Source organism: Hemitrygon akajei, chromosome 16 (genome assembly GCF_048418815.1).
Source record: "Hemitrygon akajei chromosome 16, sHemAka1.3, whole genome shotgun sequence".
NCBI lineage: Eukaryota > Metazoa > Chordata > Chondrichthyes > Myliobatiformes > Dasyatidae > Hemitrygon > Hemitrygon akajei.
In genome coordinates this window covers 64,567,660-64,586,286 of record NC_133139.1, presented here as the reverse complement: position 1 = coordinate 64,586,286, position 18,627 = coordinate 64,567,660, and the positions used below count along the sequence as shown (strand labels likewise).

The window sequence follows — 18,627 nt, the reverse complement described above, 5'->3', positions numbered from 1 at the left end:
AAAGATAGGAGCAGGAGTAGGCCAATCGGCCCCTCAAGCCTGCTCCGCCATTCAACAAGATCATGGCTGATCCAATCTTAACTCTAGTTTTCACCGAATCCCACAAGGCAACAGTGCCAACCAACAGGGCACCATGCCGCCCATTTTATTTTATTATTCATCCCGCCCAAACCCATGTGATCACCCGGGGAAAAAAAACGAGTTGCCAATTGAGGAGAAAAAATCTGGAAAATTCCTCTCCAACCCATCCAGGCTATCGAAAACTGGTCCAGGAGATCACATGGCTGATCTAAACCTAGCCTCATGTCCACTTACCTGCTCGCTCACCGTATCCCCTAATGCCATTTTTATCCAGGAAAATGTCTATCTCCGTTTTGAATTTATTGAGTGTATTAGCTTCGACAGCTCTCTGGGGCAGTAAATTCCACAGCCCCAATTCCCTCCTATGTAAGGAGTTTGTACATTTTCCCTGTGATTGCATGGATTTCCACATTCCAAAGACGCAAGAGTTAGAGTTAGTAAATGGTGGGCGTGCTATTTTGGTGCCAGAAGTATGCCAGCACTTGTAGGCTGCTCAAATCCTTGTTGATTTGATTTGATTTGACACAGAATGACAGATTTCATGTATGTTTCAGGCAGCAGCCAGAATTGAACACTGATCGGTGATTGCTAGCGCTGCACCATGATCCCCCCACTATCTCAACACCAGTGACCAAGCTGAGAACAGTCTCAGAACAGAGATCGGAGCAGCCCATTTGAACTTTTAAGCCTGCTCTGCCATTCAGTGAGATTTACCTTGACACCATTTGCCTGTCCTATCCCCATATCCCTTGATCTCAAAGATGACTGCCCATTGCTTTGGCTGGTTGGATGTGAAGACCAAAGAGGAAGGACACCAAACATTCACCAACTTGGTTCCTAGGATGAGACAAATAAAACTAATCTTTCAACCAATTCCTCCTGCTTTTGTGGTTTCCCCTGAATGGTTGGGTTTCATGCCATATCCCAAAGACTTGCTAGTAGGTTTAGTTGGCTATTTAAGTTTCCTCTTGGTACACGTGAATAACAAAAAAATCAAAGGAACTTCAGTGAGAGAGAATAAGCTACAGGGCTAAGGGGAAATAATGAGAGGGATTTATGGAATAGTCCTGAGAATTGATTGGTACACTCTGAGTTGGATGTCAACCTTTCTTGTTTTAGGAACACAGTCCCGTGTACTAGAAGGCGTGAAATCTCTTCACTGTGTTCCAATCCACGTGTACTAAAGTTGACGTTGACATCCTTTCCTCACTGTTCAGTATCACCTCCTCCTTACCACCTTGTGGCATCCATCTTTTGGGGCTCATCCCGTAAGCTTCACTATAGATTTTGGCGTCTGATATGAATGCCTGATCTAGTGATAATGGCGGAAAGGATATAGATCAGCACCCTATAGCCTGCAACAGGATTACCAAAGAAGGTAAGGCGGTTTTTTGCCAATGGTCTCATGCTAGAGGTCTCACTCTAACCTTGGAACTATTTATATAGAGATACAGTGCGGAACAGGCCCTCCCAACCCAATGAGCCGTGCCACCCACCACCCACCTATTTAACCCTAGCCTAATCACAGTACAACTTACAATGACCAATTAACCTACTAATTGGTACGTCTTTGGACTGGGGGAGGAAACCCACATGTTTACAGGAAGGGCGTGCAAACTTCCTACAGACAGTGCCAGAATTAAACTCTGAACTCTGACACACCCAGTTGTAATAGCGTCATGTTAACCGTTACGCTACTGCGGTGCCCCACCCATTCAGCATAGGAGCAATTTAGTGGCCAACTAACTCGTGTCCTCAGGATGTGGGAGGAAACTGGAGCATGTGGGGGAACCACAACCTCCAGGCAGTCAACACCCAAGGGCTGGATGGAACCTGTTTCAGCTCTACCCACTGCATCGATGCTTACGGGCATAAATTGCAAGTGTGTTGAGCGACACGCCTGGTGGAGGGATGCTCCTCAGAAATGCAGCCACTGTTTCTTGTCCCCTTTTGCTACTTGCCTTGAGGTTGGGGACCTGCCCCCAGGTTCCTGGTTCTATCTTGCCGACGGTCAGCTCATTGTGACTGAGACGCAGTTCCTGCAGTGCCTTCATGTTGCGCAGAACTGAGACAGAGAGCCGGTTGATCTGACCGTGCTGCGCGATCAGTGTTTCCAGGCCAGGCGGCAGCCTGCTGGGAAGCTGCGTCAGGTGGTTGCCCGACAGGTCGATCCTCTTCAACCGATGAAGCTTCCGAAAAGCCAGTCGGTGAATGCGCGTGCTGTAGAGCTTGTTGTAACTCAGGTTCAACTCGGTCAGGTGGTACGTGGCGACAAGGTCATTGGGACCGATCTGCTGGATGCCATTGTGGAGGAGCATGAGAGAGTTCACTCGGCGAGGGAGACCATCCGGGACCTTGCCCAGCGGATTGTTAAACAAGTGAAGAGTGTGCAGCTTCCTCAGCTTTGCGAAAGCGCCCCTATGGATCCCAGTGCTGGTGATACGGTTGTTCTGAAGCAGTAGGTACTCCAGGTTTCGGATCCCATTGACACTGCTCTCGGAAATGGAGGTGATGCGGTTTTTCCCCAACTGCAGGATGACGATGTTGGGTGGCAGTCCTTCTGGGATCTTTACCAGGCTGTTGCTGGACAGGTCCAGGTATTCCAGCCCCTTCATTTTACTGTGAAGTATAAAAGAGAAATTAGTTCTATTTCAAAGATGCAACCGGGGGAGGGGTGGGGAAGAAATGTCTAGAAACAAAAGATACATTAGAGTCATATCTTGGACCGAGGCCCAAACGTTCTCAATGAAAGTGGTTGTCCCCTGAACACACAGTGCCCTATACCTGCTGTGCTGCTAATAAATATTAATATCCAAAAATTACATTAGCGTCAGAGAAAACTGAAATATCACACGAAGCTGGAGTTTGAAATAACGAGCCACTTATTAAAAGCTGGTGCACGGCAGGAGATCAGAGGTTACCTGCCTACTACAGGAAGGATTAAAAGAGTGCGGAGACAATTTACAAGTATGTTACTGGAACTTGAGGAGCTGAGTTACAGGGAAAGACTTTATTCACTTGAGCATAGGAGAATAAGGGGAGATGTGATAGAGGTATGCAAAATTACGTGGGTATAGGTAGGATAAGTTCAAGCAGGCTTTTTCCACTGAGGTTGGGTGAGGCTAGAACTAGAGGTTAGGGGTTTAAGGGGAGTATGAGGGGGAACTTCTTCACTGAGAGAGTAGTAAGAGTAGAATGAGCTGCCATCGGAAGTGGTGATTCAGAGAAGCTTTGATAAGTACTTGGATGGGATGGGTTCTGAGGGCTATGGTCCAGGTGCAGATGAGTGGGACGAGACAGAAAATAGTTCCACACAGACTAGATGAGCTGAGGGGCCTGATTCTGTGTTTTAGCACTCTAAAATCTATGACTAGGTAGATTTGAACAAATTGCTGAAAGCAGAAACGTGCTAAGTGAAGGGAATGGACAATCACTTGTTTTGGGTAAGACCCTTCATCTAAATTTAGCTAGATCAGCAGTCTAGCTGAAGGTTTAACAGGAAACATTGACTGTCCATTCCCTTCAACAGATGCTGCCTGATCCGTTGAGTTCCTCCAGCATCTTGCGTGTTGCTCCAGTTTCCAACACCTGTGGCCTCGTGTGTCTCCAACACATTATGTGAGGCCACTCCTTTAAACAAACATGAGTGGTAGTTGAGGTTCACTTCTAGAGGAACTGAAATCAAAGGCAGAATGTTTGGTCCCTAAACAACCTCAGCTGGACCACACCTGGAACTTCTGGGCTACAGATGAAGATTGCATTAATCTGCATTGCTCACCTGAAGGTTTGTGCAGTAATACCTGCGTTAGACAGACGGTTGCGTTGCAAATAGAGTTCTCGAAGTTGCTCCAGGTTTCTGAAGGCACCTTTGGGGATCTTTGTGATTTTGTTGTTCTGTTGCATGGAAATACAAAGAAAGCGAATCATTGGGGGTTTGAGCACCCTCCGTCTCTTCGGTGCATAAGCTTGGCATCGTTGCTTCAGTAAGACCTGATGGATCTCAGCTTCCACCCTCCTCCGAGCTGCATTTGCCAACTTGGACCGAGGCCCAAACGTTCTCAATGAAAGTGGTTGTCCCCTGCACACACAGTGCCTATACCTGCTGTGCCACTGTTAAATATATCAGGCTGAGACCCACTGCAGAGGCAGGGAATGGCTGGGCACGTGTTCAATATGCAGGATGAAGTACCCACGCACAGCAAGCTTTGCTTCAAAATACCTAACAAGTCGGCCATTCAGCCCCTAGTTCCGGCTCCACCATTCAATTAGTTGATAGCTGAAACCATCTCTCAGCAACCCCATAATGTCTGGATATCAAAAACATTTTTGTTTTTTTCCCTAAATGTGCTTAGCACAGCCCCCCCCCGCAGAGAATTCCAAATATTACTCTTTCATCTACTGTGGGTGCTGAATAGCTGGCCCCTTTCTTTGAGACTGGCTCCTGGCTCGAGGCACTGCAGCCAGGAGAAATATCTATGTCAAGCTCTGCCAATTCTGTGGGTTTCAATGTGATCCATTCAAAGTAAAGTAAATTTATTATAAAGTACGTATATGACACCATATACTATCATTTTCTTGCAGGCATTCACAGTAGATTCAAAGAAATACAATAAAATCAATGCAAAGCTACACAAAAGGATCACGAATAGCCAATGTGCAAAGGAAGATAATCTATGCAGATACTAAAATAAACAAATAACTTTGAGAAATAAATATCCCGGTGGCAAGATAGAGCGATTGTCACAATGCCTCGTGGTACAAGTGACCCAGGTTCAGTTCCCACCGCTGGCCCTAAGGAGTTTGTATGTCCTCCCCATGGCTGCCTGGATTTCTTCCCACGTTCCAAAGATGGTTAATCAGTCAATGTAAATCGTTCCATGATTAGGCTGGGATTTAACTGGGTTTGTGGTCAGCGTGACTCAAAGGGCCGAATCTGCTCTATATCTCAATAAATTAAAATAAACAAATAATACAGTTGTTCTAAAACTCAAGCATGTTGAAGCCCAATCCACTTAATGGAGAAACACTCCATCAGGAATCCATCCAGTGAACCTTCATTACACTTCCTCCACTGCAAACTGATCTTTCCCTGGGTGGGGACAACAAACCTGTACATAACAACTCAGGTAACCAGGACTCCATATAATAGAAATGTGGTGTCTCCACTCTTATTGCTACAGAACAGCTTCTTCCCCTCTGCCATACAATTCCTAAATGGACATTGAACCCATGAACCGAACCTCACTTTTTTCTTTTTTTAATATATATTATTTCTGTTTTTGCATTATTTTATTCTATTCAATATACATGTATATGCCTACTGTACTTGATTTACTTGGTTAGTTGTTTATTTTTCTTTCTATATTGTCATGCTTTGCATTGTACTGCTGCTGCTAAGTTAACAAGTGTCACGACACATGCCGGTGGTAGAAAACTTGATGTTGATTCTGATTCTGAGATAGCTGTGAAGGCCAATTCACTGGGTAATTTTATTTATTTAGAGATACAGTACAGAATAGGCCCTTCCACTCCTTTGAACTGCAACACCCTGACAACCACCAGTTTAACCCTAACCTAATCGCGGGACAATTCACAAAGACCAATTAGCCTACTAAATGCTACACCTTTAGACTGTGGGAGGAACCCATGCAATTCACGGGGAAGATGTCCAGACTCTTTTCAGAGGACGCCGTATTAAAGGGGAGGTTGGCAGGTTCTTGATTAGTAAGGACGTCAAAGGTTACAGGGAGAATGCAGGAGAATGGGTTTGAGAGGGATAATAAATCAGCCATGATGGAATGCCGGACCAGATTCACTGGGCCAAAAGGCCTAATTCTGCTCCTGTGCCCCATGGTCTTAGGGAATTGGTTTATTATTGTCACATGTACGGAGGACACTTGAAAAGCTCATCTGGCATACCATTCAAACAGTTTAATTCATTACACAGTGCATCAAGATAGTACTAGGTAAATCAATAATAATAATGCAAAATAAAATGTAACAGCTAGAGAGCAATTGCTGTGCAGGTAAACAACAAGGTACAAGATATAATGAGGAATGTGAAGTGAAGAATCTCATAACAGCAGGGTGGAAGCCATCTTTGAGTCTGATGGTATGTGCGTTCAGGCTTTTGTATATTGTACTCAAGTCCTCTGGCAATAAAGGCCAACAAAACACTTGATATATCTGTCAGTTTTGCATCTTCAACAAACTAGATCACATGAAAACATGGAAATGTTTGTTCCCTTCTTAAATCCATGTTGAGTCAGCAGAATCCTAGTAATACTTTCAATATGCACACAAGAGGTTCTGCAGATGCTGGAAATCTTGAGCAACACACACAAAATGCTGGAGGAACTCAGCAAGTGAGGTAGCATCTATGAAATGGAATAAACAGTCAACATTTTGGGCCAAGTCTCTTCATCAGGACTGGAAAGGAAGGGGGCTAATATAAACTGTTAACAGTCGTGCCTCCCACACCAATCCCTGCAGAACCCCACTAGTTGCAATCTCATAACTTCAACATGCTTTGTTTATTCCAACTTAGTCTTGTGTCAATTAATCAATTCCTAATCTATGTCACTAGATTACCCTCATGTTGCAGCTATATATACATTTATTTAGATCACACTTGGAGTTCACCAGGATGATTTCTGAATTAGAGAGTATGAGTTACAAGGAGAGGTTAGACAAAGTTAGGATACTTTTCCCTGGAGTGTTGGAGGTTGAGAGGAGACCTGACAATTTTACAAAAATTATGAAAGGTTTAAAGAGGGTAGACAATTAGAATCTTTTTCAGAATCAGAACCTGAGGTTGGTCTCATTGTGGCAGGAGAGGAGGCCATTGACTGACGTATCAGAATGGGAATGGGAAGTAGAATTGAAATGAATGGCCACTGGTTGGAGGAGCAACACCTTACATTCCATATGGGTAGCCACCAACCTGATGGCATGAACATTGATTTCTCGAATTTCTGGCAATTGTCTCCCACTTCACCATTCCCCGTTCCTATTTCCCTCTCGCACCTTATCTCCTTACCTGCCTATCACCTCCCTCTGGTGCTCCTACCCCTTCTCCAGCCCTTCATCTCTTTTACCAATCAACTTTGCAGCTCTTTACTTCACACCCTCCCCCTCTCCTGGTTTCACCTTTCATGTGCCACCTTGTACATCTTCCTCCCCTCCCCCCCCTCCTTCTTACTCTGACTTCTCCTTTTCCAGTCCAGATAAAGGGACTTGGCTCGAAACATTGACTGTTTATTCGTTTCCATAGATGCTGCCTGGCCTGTTGAGTTCCTCCAGCATTTTGTATGTGTTGCTTTGGATTTCCAGCATCTGCAGATTTTCTCATGTTTGAAATACTAGAGGACATACGTTTATGGTGAGAAGGAGAACCTTAAGGGAGATGAGCTTGGCAATCCTTTTATTTTTATACAGAGCATGGTAAATCTCTTTTACCCAGAGAGTGGAACAAGTTGTCAAGGGCAGTGGTGGAAGCAGATATGATAAGAGGACTTTAGATAGTCATTGTGAATATTCAAGGGAAGAATGTAAATGGATCATGTACAAGCAGAAAATATTTACTCTGGCATCATATACACTGAGAGTAGACGTACAGCCAGGTGATCAGACTTTCCAAAGTGTGGGTGTGGCATGGCACAGTAAACATTCTTGATGGTAGTATAACAGTGGTCAAGTTCCATGTTCCAATCCTATACTGGTATCCATCCCCCACTTTGCCTTTGCTACATTGACAACTGCATTGGCGCTGCTTCCTGCACACTTGCTGAGCTCGTTGACTTCATTAACTTTGCCTCCAACTTTCACCCTGCCCTCAAATTTACCTGGTCCATTTCAGACACCTCCCTCCCCTTTCTTGATCTTTCTGTCTCTATCTCTGGAGACAGCTTATCTACTGATGTCTACTATAAGTGTACAGACTGTCACAGCTACCTGGACTATTCCTCTTCCCACACTGTCTCTTGCAAAAATGCCATCTCCTTCTCGCAATTCCTCCATCTCCGCCGCACCTCTCATTCCAGGATGAAGGAGATGCCTTTTTTTTTAAAGAAAGGGGCTTCCCTTCCTCCACCATCAACCCTGCTCTCAAATGCATCTCTCCCATTTCACGCACATCTGCTCTCACCCCATCCTCCAGCCACCCCACTCGTGATAGGGTTCCCCTTGTCCTCACCTACCACCCTTCTTGTTGTAGTGGAGAAGTTTGTGTGATCCTTACCCCAGGAATCAAAATTGTCTACAGAACAGATGGCAGACATTTCAATTTTACCCATCTCAAGTCCAAAATCAAGACATCTACAAGTTCCCTCATTGAGTTCCAATACGCAAATGACAACAGTGTTGCAGCTCTCTCAGAAAACCACCTACAACAGATTCTGACTGCATTCAACTGTGCATACACAAAACTTGGACTTACCATCAATTCCAAAAAGACTCAGATCATCTACCAACCGTCACCAACTGAGACAAATCGGATAGAACCATCAATTCAACTTGATGAAACAACCCTGGAAAACGTGGACTACTTTCCATATCTTGGAAGTCACCTCTCCTCCAATGTCGACCTCAATGACGAGATCCAACATCGTCTTAAATGCACTGGAACAGCTTTTGGACGTCTCTGAACAAGAGTCTTTCATGATCGTGACATCCCAACAGACACCAAAATGTTAGTGTACAAAGCAGTGGTGATCCCAAAGCTCCTGTATGCATCAGAAACCTGGACAACATACAAACGACATCTGAAGGCACTTGAAAAGTTTCATCAATGCTGTCTTCGATACATCTTAATTATCTGCTGGGAAAACAGAAGAACCAACATCGCATGCTAAATGAAGCAAAAACAACAAGCATTGAAGCCTACGTCATCAATAACCAACTAAGATGAAGTGGTCATGTTGTTCGGATGAAAGACGAACGTCTGCCGAAACAAATCTTCTACTCCCAGCTTAAAGAAGGCAAACATAAAAGAGGCAGATGACAGAAGAGATTCAAAATTGTCTTAAAAGCCAACATGAAGAAATGTAACATCGACATCAGCAATTGGGAAACCAATGCCAAGGACAGGAAACTCTGGCAAACCATCATCCAAGAAGGAATAGCAACTTTTGAAGCCGACAGATGTGCAGAATTAGAAGAAAAGAGAAGAAAATGGAAAGAGAGGCAGCAGCAACCAAAGCCCGATCTGCCATCTGGAACTATCTGTGCTGAATGCGGAAGAACTTTCAAAGCCATGATTGGACTCATAAGCCACTTGAGAGCCCATAAATAGATCAACAGAACGAAGACCATCATCTTCGACCTCGAGGGATAGCCACGACGACCTACCACCCCACCAGCCTCCGGGTCCAACATATAACTCTCCGTAACTTCCGCCATCTCCAATGGGATCCCACCACCAAGTACATCTTTCCCTCCCCCCCACTTCTGCGTTCCGCAGGGATTGCTCCCTTGGAACTCCATTGTCCATTCATCCCCCCATCCCTTCCCACCGATCTCCCTCCCGGCACTTATCCTTGTAAGCGGAACAAGTGCTACACCTGCCCTTACACTTCCTCCCTCACCACCATTCAGGGCCCCAGACAGTCCTTCCAGGTGAGGTGACACTTCACCTGTGAGTCGGCTGGTGTGGTATACTGCGTCCGGTGCTCCCGGTGTGGCCTTCTATATATTGGTGAGACCTGACGCAGACTGGGAGACCGTTTCGCTGAACATCTACGCTTTGTCTGCCAGAGAAAGCAGGATCTCCCAGTGGCCACACATTTTAATTCTACGTCCCATTTCCATTCCGATATGTCTATCCATGGCCTCCTCTACTGTCAAGATGAAGCCACACTCAGGTTGGAGGAACAACACCTTATATTCCATCTGGGTAGCCTCCAACTTGATGCCATGAACATTGATCTCTCTAACTTCCGTTAATGTCTCTCCTCCCCTTCTTACCCTGCCCTTTATTTATTTATTTGTTTGTTTGTTATTTATTTATTATTCCCCCCCTTCCCTCTTTTCTCTCTCTCTCTCTCTGTCCCTCTCACAATCACTCCTTGCCTGCTCTCCATCTTCCTCTGGTGCTCCCCTCCCCCTTTCTTGCTCCCTAGGCCTCCTGTCCCATGATCCTCTCCCTCTCCAGCTGTTTATCCCTTTTGCCAATCAACTTCGAGCTCTTGGCTTCATCCCTCCCCCTCCGGTCTTCTCCTATCATTACGGATCTCCCCCTCCCCCTACCACTTACTATCTCTTCTTTCAGTTAGTCCTGATGAAGGGTCTCGGCCCAAAACGTCATCTGTACTTCTTCCTATAGGAGCTGCCTGGCCTGCTGCGTTCCACCAGCATTTTGTGTGTGTTGCTTGAATTTCCAGCATCTGCAGATTTCCTCGTGTTAGTGGTCAAGTGTGTTGGCTCCCCTGGTTCCAAAGGTGATATGTTGGTGGTAGTTGATCAGAGACTTCTTCAAGCTGGCCTGGTTGAAAACCCCCATGATGATAGGGGAGGCGTCAGGGTGTGCTGTTTCATGCCTGTTGATTATGAACCTTAGCTTCTCCAGTACTAACCTGACGTTGGCCTGAGGTGGAACGTACACCGCTACCAGGATGATGGCAGAAAACTCCATCCACAGGTAAAAAGGATGACATTTGACCGCTTGGTGTTCCAGATTGGCTGAGCAAGACTGAGACCGCACTGACACTAATGCTTAATTATAAAGCATACTGCACCTCCTCTGCTTTAAGGGACTGAGCTGTCCTTTCTTTACAGTAAATGGCAAAACCATTGAGCTGCAACACTGCATTTAAAATTGCAGCTGCAGTGCAGCAGCTCGAAATCCCGACCCTGTGTCCCTTCGTTCTAATCTCACTTACCAGTGGAAACAAATTTCCTGCCTCTATCTTATCTATCCCTTTCATTTAAGGCTGGAGAAGATTACAGAGAGAGGGCAATATTACAGAGCAATTTACGAACAAGGATAATGATCTGAAAACTGAGACATTACTCATTTGGGAGCCAGTGCAGATCAGCACTGGGTGAATGGAAATGCAATATAAATCAGAAGTCACCCCATCAAGTTTTTCTGGAGCGAGTTTAGAGAGTGAAGGAGAAGTGTGGGAGAAGGGAGATGTACATGATGGAAGCTGAGGGTGGTGAAAGACAGATGGGCTGAGCCCACAACTCGCAGACACTTTTACAGCCCCATGATGCACCACAGTTGTCCAATACTAGGTTCCAACTAAGGATAATAATATTATCCTTATTTGAACTCCTTATTTACTCTATAGCTGTAGGCTGGCTGGTGGCGCAGTGACATCAGCGCCAGCCTCCGGAATGGAGGTTCCAGGGTTTGAATCTATTCCTGAGTACGCTTTCCATTCGTGCCAGGTTGAGTGTTGAGTTCGCAACTCGACCAAGTAAAATAAAAAAAATACTGCGAAATGTCTGTGTGAGGAGTGGCACATCACATTGTTTCTCATTCTGTGCCTTGTAGGGCATGAAAGAAAAAAAAAGCCTGAAGCTGTCCTCTCAGGCCCGAGTCGACGTCATCATCATCATCATGTAGTCCTCCTCTATTTCAGGAGCATTCCTATATATGCCATTTCCTGCTTTCCAGTATACTTTCCCCTCTCAATCTGTAAGGGAACTACAACTTTCTTTATATAGAATCTCCTGCAATTTGTTCTGATGTTTCTTGCTGGTCAGCTCTCATTTTCCTCTTTCCTCTTCAGTGTCTTGGTTCTAAGCTGTGTTCTGAAATGCTCAAAATCCTCAAGTTTACTGTTATTTTTGGCAAGATTTTAGATTCTTTCATGGATCTAATAGCATCTTTAACTTCTTGGAAGCCATGACTGGTTTACTTACACTGCTTTTTTAAAGGAATTATGAGTGAACCATGCATTAATTGTTTTGATGAAGTTCTGATGAAGGACCTCAGCTTGAAACGTTGACTGTTCATTCCTCTCCACAGATGCTGCCTGACCTGCAGAGTTCCTCCATCATTTTGTGTGTGTTGCTCTGGATTTCCAGCATCTTCAGAATTTCTTGTGTCTATTAATTCTGTAAATGTTAGTATCATACCATATGATATCATTTCTTATACTACCATAGCAAAATAATACCTAGAGTCATTAAGTAATACAGCAAGGAAACCAGCCGTTTGGCACAACTCGTCCTTACCGACCTGAGCTGGTCCCATTTACTTTCTGTTTGTCCTAAGTCCCTCTAAACCTTACAAAGTTTGCTTTCTTCTGAGTTGAGGCCCTCGATTTCAGATTGAACGACATCATTTTCAGTCTTCATATACAAAGTTCTGACCTGCTGGTCTTCAATTCAAGATATTGAGCAAAGGCCAGTACCAGCTGGGATGCGGTTTGAAGGAAAATAATCCAAGATCCAAGACATATTCCTATCCATGAAGTGTAAGCAATGGTCAAAATTGAAACAGAACAGGTTATTAACTTCAACCAGCTGTACCCAAGTTCAGCAGTTAGTCCTTGTCTAATATACAAGATTCAGATTTATTTATCACGTGTGCATCAAAACATACAGTGAAATGCCTGAAAACACAGGCTCGAGTATAGTTTCTATCTGACTGTTATTGGACTCTTGAATGGACCTCTTGCACAATAAGATGGACTCTTACCCTCACAAACTACCTCATTATGATCTTGCACTTAATTGTTTAGCTGCATTGTATTTCTTTGTTAATTTATATACTTTACTCTGTTGTTGTTTTATCTTGTTCAATGCACTGTGTAATGATTTGATCTGTATGAACAGTACACAGGACCAGTTTCTCATTTTATTTTAGTATATGTGACAATAATAAACCAATTTCAATACCAATGCTTTCCAAATTATGGGCAAAATCAGCTAGAGATGCCCGCAGAAGCAGAACCGGTTTATTATATAGGTTTGGTCAGAACTGGTGAATTCATTGCACAGAGCAGGGACGGCTTCGACATGGTGGGGTATGGTTGAAAGTCAAGTAATACAGGACTCAAAAGATCTTGGAAATATTCAGCTCTCGCTAAAGTTCAAACAGAGTATGGGTATCAGCCAAAAATAAAACTGGGGAAATCAGATGTTGATGCTCTGGGACAGCTTCAGGCTTTGATGAGAGAAGATGCACATGGGCTGGGAGCGAGAGAGAGAGAGAGAGAGAGGCAGATGGGAGGTGCAGTTAGATTTGGTAATTAGTTTATTATTGTTAGTGTTTGTGTGCTCTCAAGATAATTGCATATATAAATGCATTGAGGTAGTACAAAATGGAAACACTACCAAGACATAGGAACAACAACCCACACAAAATGCTGGTGGAACACAGCAGGCCAGGCAGCATCTATAGGGAGAAGCGCTGTCGACGTTTCGGGCCGAGACCCTTCGTCAGGACTAACCGAAAGGAAAGATAGTAAGAGATTTGAAAGTAGTGGGGGGAGGGGGAAATGCGAAATGATAGGAGAAGACTGGAGGGGGTGGGATGAAGCTAAGAGCTGGAAAGGTGATTGACGAAAGTGATACAGAGCTGGAGAAGGGAAAGGATCATGGGACGGGAGGTCAATGACTTCTCTAACTTCCGTTAATGCCCCTCCTCCCTTTCTTACCCCATCTCTAACATATTTAGTTGTTTGCCTGTTCTCCATCTCCCTCTGGTGTTTCCCCCCCCCCTTTCTTACTCCTGAGGCCTCCCGTCCCATGATCCTTTCCCTTCTCCAGCTCTGTATCACTTTCGCCAATCACCTTTCCAGCTCTCAGCTTCATCCCACCCCCTCCGGTCTTCTCCTATCATTTCGCATTTCGCATTTCCCCCTCCCCCCCCACTACTTTCAAATTTCTTACTATCTTTCCTTTCGGTTAGTCCTGACGAAGGGTCTCGGCCCGAAACGTCGACAGCGCTTCTCCCTGTAGATGCTGCCTGGCCTGCTGTGTTCCACCAGCATTTTGTGTGTGTTGTTGTTTGAATTTCCAGCATCTGCAGATTTCCTCGTGTTTGCCAAGACATAGGATATAGTTTTGTAGTCACAGAGAAAGTGTGGTGTAGGCATACAAATAAAACGTATGGACCACAACGAGGTAGATTGCAAGATCTATAGTCACTCTTTGGCCTACAAGATTTTTGAGTACAGGAGTCCAACAGTCTTGTAGCAGTTGCCTTGAGCTGGCATTTTGGTACCTACCTGTAAATGGAACTGGACAAGCAGAGGTGGCAGGTTCTCAGGTACTTGTCTTAGTTTGTTGCTGGATAGAATTAAAGTAGTCACCATCTGAGAGCCATTGAACATGTCCTTGGGTAAGCCTGAGTTTGTCAGCTTATTGTTGTGGAGATAGATAGACCTAGAGGGAAGGAGAGAGGGCTGTGATCACTTCACCTGCTGCAGCGTGAAATACAAAAATGAGTTCACTGTGGTTAGTTGGAGGGTAAAGGTTTGTGTAATGCAGTGGGATGATGGCCATCCTGCTCCCAAAAACACTACACAGAGTCGCAGAGGGTTTTAGACAGCTAATTCCATCAAGCCTCCCCACCATCAAGAACATCTTCAAGAAGCAGTGACTGAAGAGGCATCTCTAAAGGCCCTCACTATCGAGAACATTACTACCATCAGGGAGGAGGCACAGAAGCCTGAAGACAGACTCTTTACATTTTAGGAGCAGCTTTTCCCCTCTGCCATTAGACATCTGAATGGCCCACGAACCCACAAATATTATCGTTATTACTTCTTTTTGCACTAGTTACTAATTACTAGTAATTTTATGTCTTTTGCACTGTACTGCTACTGCAAAACATGAGTTTCATGTCAAAGAAGGGAAATAATAATTCTGATTCTAATTCCCTGTAATAGGTGAGGAAGTGAGAGTGGGAATAGGGAGGTGATAAAAGCTGTAGATGATGGAATTCAATAGGAAAGGACAGTGGAATACAGAATCAAATAAGGGTGGTGGGGAAGGCAGAAGGGAACACAGGAGAGTGGAGAATCTTGCATTCAAACATTTATAGAATATATTTTACTACTGTATTAACAGTTCAATTTAATTCCTTTAACTCATCAAATTATAACAGCACGGAGGAGGATATTCAGCCTATCAAATTGTACTAGCCCCCAGCAGAACAGTCTCACTCTCTGTTCTTTCTGCAAATGTTGTCTCGCAAGTGACTTTGTCCAATCCAGATCATAGCTACAACATGATCCTTATTACTAGCAAATGTTATCGTTGGTGCGGGAGTGCACGGAGAAGATCTAATTGGGACGATGGGCTGAATAGCCAACTCCTTCTGCAATTTCTCACATCTTTACCTGAGCCATGGCTTGTGGCTGAAAGTGAGCACGGATACCTCTTTCAGATTGTTGGCAGCAAAGTCGACGATTTGCAAAGTGTTGGGTAGCCTCTTGGGTGTCACCGTCAGCTGAGGAATGACAGGAAGGATAAAACTGAATCACATCTCAAGGCTTCTAGGGAGATTTCCCAGACTGTTCATCTTGTCCCCTCCTGGAAATGCTTACTTAGGACTCACTTGGATTCCCTCCTGCTTTGGATTCATAGCCCTCCTGTAGACCAAGCCTCTGGGATTAAGGGATAACCTCCTCTTTTCACTGAACCTGCAAACCCACCATCATGGACACTCCAGTCAGCATGACTGAGTCCTTGACCATGCATGGGACAAACTGTGTTGTGGCATTACTTCCCAATAGTGAGATGATGGCCTCGTATTTGCACATAGTTGTTACCTTCCCATTTTCCCAAAGCCAATACATCTGCCACAATCTTTATGGAAACAGTATGTATGTAAACACTAGTATAGGAACAGTAATATCCAAGAGAGAGAAGCCTACAATAAGTGGTGGATGCAGCCCAGTCCTTCACGGGCAAGGCCCCCCACCACTGAGCACATCTACGGTGCCTTGAAAGAGTGCTCACGTTTCACATTTTGCTGTCTCATTTTCTAAATCTAAAACATGTTGAAGTAGGATTTTTGAGCGAATCTACAAAACATAGCGCATCATGTAAAATCAAAAGAAAAATTCCAATATCTATCAACAATCTACTAGATGTTAAAAACCAAAATTGTGAGCCTGAAAAAGTATTCATCCCTTTGTAATAGCTATGTAACTTTCATCATGTGCATCTCTCCCAATTTGTTGATGTAGAAATTTGGAGGATCACTGCTTTCAATAAATTCATAAGAATAAATACCCCCTCTCTCCATAATGTCCAACTATATAGTATATTTTCAACAGGCCAAACCTCAACGAAGACAAAAGAACTTTCAAGATACGTCGGGGAAATGAAGATAGAGAAGCGCCAGTCTGGGGAAGGGTTACAAGACCAGCTCAAAGGGACTGAGCATACCTCGCAGCTCAGTGTAGTCCATCGTGACAAAATGGAAAAAATAAGAAACCACAGCCACACTGCCTAGATCAGGCTGCCCCTCTAAACCTAGTTGCTGGAGAAGAATGGCACTTGTAAGAGAGGCTCATGTGATGCCACAGTCACTTTGAATGAGCTGTAGATATCAGTGGCTGCATCTGGAGATGAAGTTCATGGCTTCACAATCTCTAAGCTCTTGAACAAAAAAACAGGTATTTATGGAAAAGTGGCAAGATAGAAGCCCTGGGTAAGAAAAAACCATTCTTGCCTGTAAAGACTTTGCAAAGCATCACTTCGAAGATATTGTAAAGACATGGAAGAAGGTCTTGTGTCGAATGAGACTAAAGTGGAACTTTTTGACCTCAACACTAAGCTGCACTTGTGGCTTAAATCTAATAGTGCGTATCAGCCAGGCAACATCACCCTATTGTGGAGCACAGTGGAGGTAGCAACATGCTATGGAAAGGCTTTTGAGCAGCAGGGATTGGAAACCCGGTCAGGACTGATGGGAAGATGAATGCTGCAAAATACAGAGAGATCCTGGATAAAAACCTGCTTGCCTCTGCCAGAAAGCTTAAACTGGGGAGGAAGTTCATCTTTCAGCAGGATAACGGCCCAAAGTATACTGCCCGAGCAACCACTGAGTAGCTTCAAATGAAGAAAATTGATGCCTGACCTTAACCCGATTGAACATCTCTGGCAAAACCTCAAGATCGCTGTCCACCACTGCTCCCCAACTAACCTGGCACAGTTTGAGCAACTTTGCAAGGAGGAATGGGCAAATCTTGCTCCATCACGTTGTGCAAAGCTAATAGAGACTTATCCAAAAAAACTATTGGCTGTGAGGAGTGGTTCAACTAAGTACTGAGCAAAGAGGGATGATTACCTTTGAACATGTCATTTTTAGAATTTTTAGTTTTTCTTGCTTTACAATTTTTCCTGTTTTAGGGCTCCTTTGTGGGGGGGAAAGAGCATGTGATTTACCAATAAAAATTCTTAGTTAAATTGATCCAAATCCCTGGTTGTAATACTCATATGGCAACAAAGGGTTGGGGGCTGAATAATTTTTCAAGGCACTGTACAAGGAGCACTGCTACAAGAAGGCAGCATCCATCATCAAGGACCCACACCAACCCCCCACTCCCTGACCATTCATGCCATGCTCTCTTCTCGCTGCTGCCATCGGGAAAGAGATACAGGAGCTTTAGGTGCCTTATCGCTGGGTTCTGGAATAAGTATTATCCTGCAGTTATCAGGCTCCTGAACCAGTGTAGATAACTTTACTCACCTCAACTCTGAAATGATTCCACAACCTATGGATCCATCTTCAAGGACTCTGCAACTCATGGTATCAACATTATTTATTTATTTTCTGTCTATCTACACCTAAATATTCATTTATTTGTATTTGCACAGATTGTCTCATTAGTTACTTGTTAGTCTTTGTGAGTATATTTTTATTGATTCTATTGCATTTCTTTATTCTACCTTGAATGCCTGCAAAAATGAATCTCAAGGTAGTATAGGGACATAAACATACTTTGATAATAAATTTACTTTGAACTTTGATCTTTATCAGTCAAGATTATGGAGAATTTACATATAAGAACATGGACTTCAATGAGGTTAATGGGTTTGTTTCTGACTGAAGGGAAAATGTTGCTGAGAACTCCACTGCTTTCTGCCAAATAGTCTAATAATATCATTTCCAGCCCCAAAATCTTGGGGAGCTCCTACTTAATGTCTCTTCAGGAGCCAGTCCTGGTTGGAGAGGCGGTGGGGAAGGAGAAGCCAGTCCTTGGGGAGGAGAGGGAGAACTAAGAATTGAAAGTAAATTCGCTCTGCAGTGTGGGGCTTATGGAAAATATGTTCAGAGCTAAAGGCTAATTAAACATTGTGTACTCACAATGGAGATGCAAGAGACTGCTGATGCTAGGATCTGGAGGAACATGCAAGCTGCCTGAGAAGCTCGGTGGGTTGAGCAGCATCTGTGGAAGGAAATGTACAGTCGACAATTTGGACCGTCATTTGGATTGTTCAGCTGGCAGAACTCCAAGTGTACGCCAAGTTCCTGTCTCACACCAGACACGCATTCGCTTTCCTCCTGACCAAATGAAGGGTCTCAATCCGATACGTTGACTGTCCATTTCCCTCCACAGATGCTGCCTGGCCTGC

General features: G+C 44.2%; 1 protein-coding gene across 1 annotated transcript in view; it reads right to left on the bottom strand.

The window, feature by feature from the left end:
• Nucleotides 1–18,627, bottom strand: part of LOC140740128 (podocan-like protein 1) — a 35,899-nt gene that overhangs the window by 6,189 nt on the left and 11,083 nt on the right. Inside the window, exons 5-8 of the mRNA XM_073069060.1 lie at nucleotides 15,381–15,490; nucleotides 14,265–14,421; nucleotides 3,860–3,975; nucleotides 2,043–2,700 (exon numbers count right to left, since the gene is read on the bottom strand). Of these exons, the coding sequence (XP_072925161.1) occupies nucleotides 2,043–2,700; nucleotides 3,860–3,975; nucleotides 14,265–14,421; nucleotides 15,381–15,490 (1,041 nt within the window). The remainder of the gene's footprint in view (nucleotides 1–2,042; nucleotides 2,701–3,859; nucleotides 3,976–14,264; nucleotides 14,422–15,380; nucleotides 15,491–18,627) is intronic.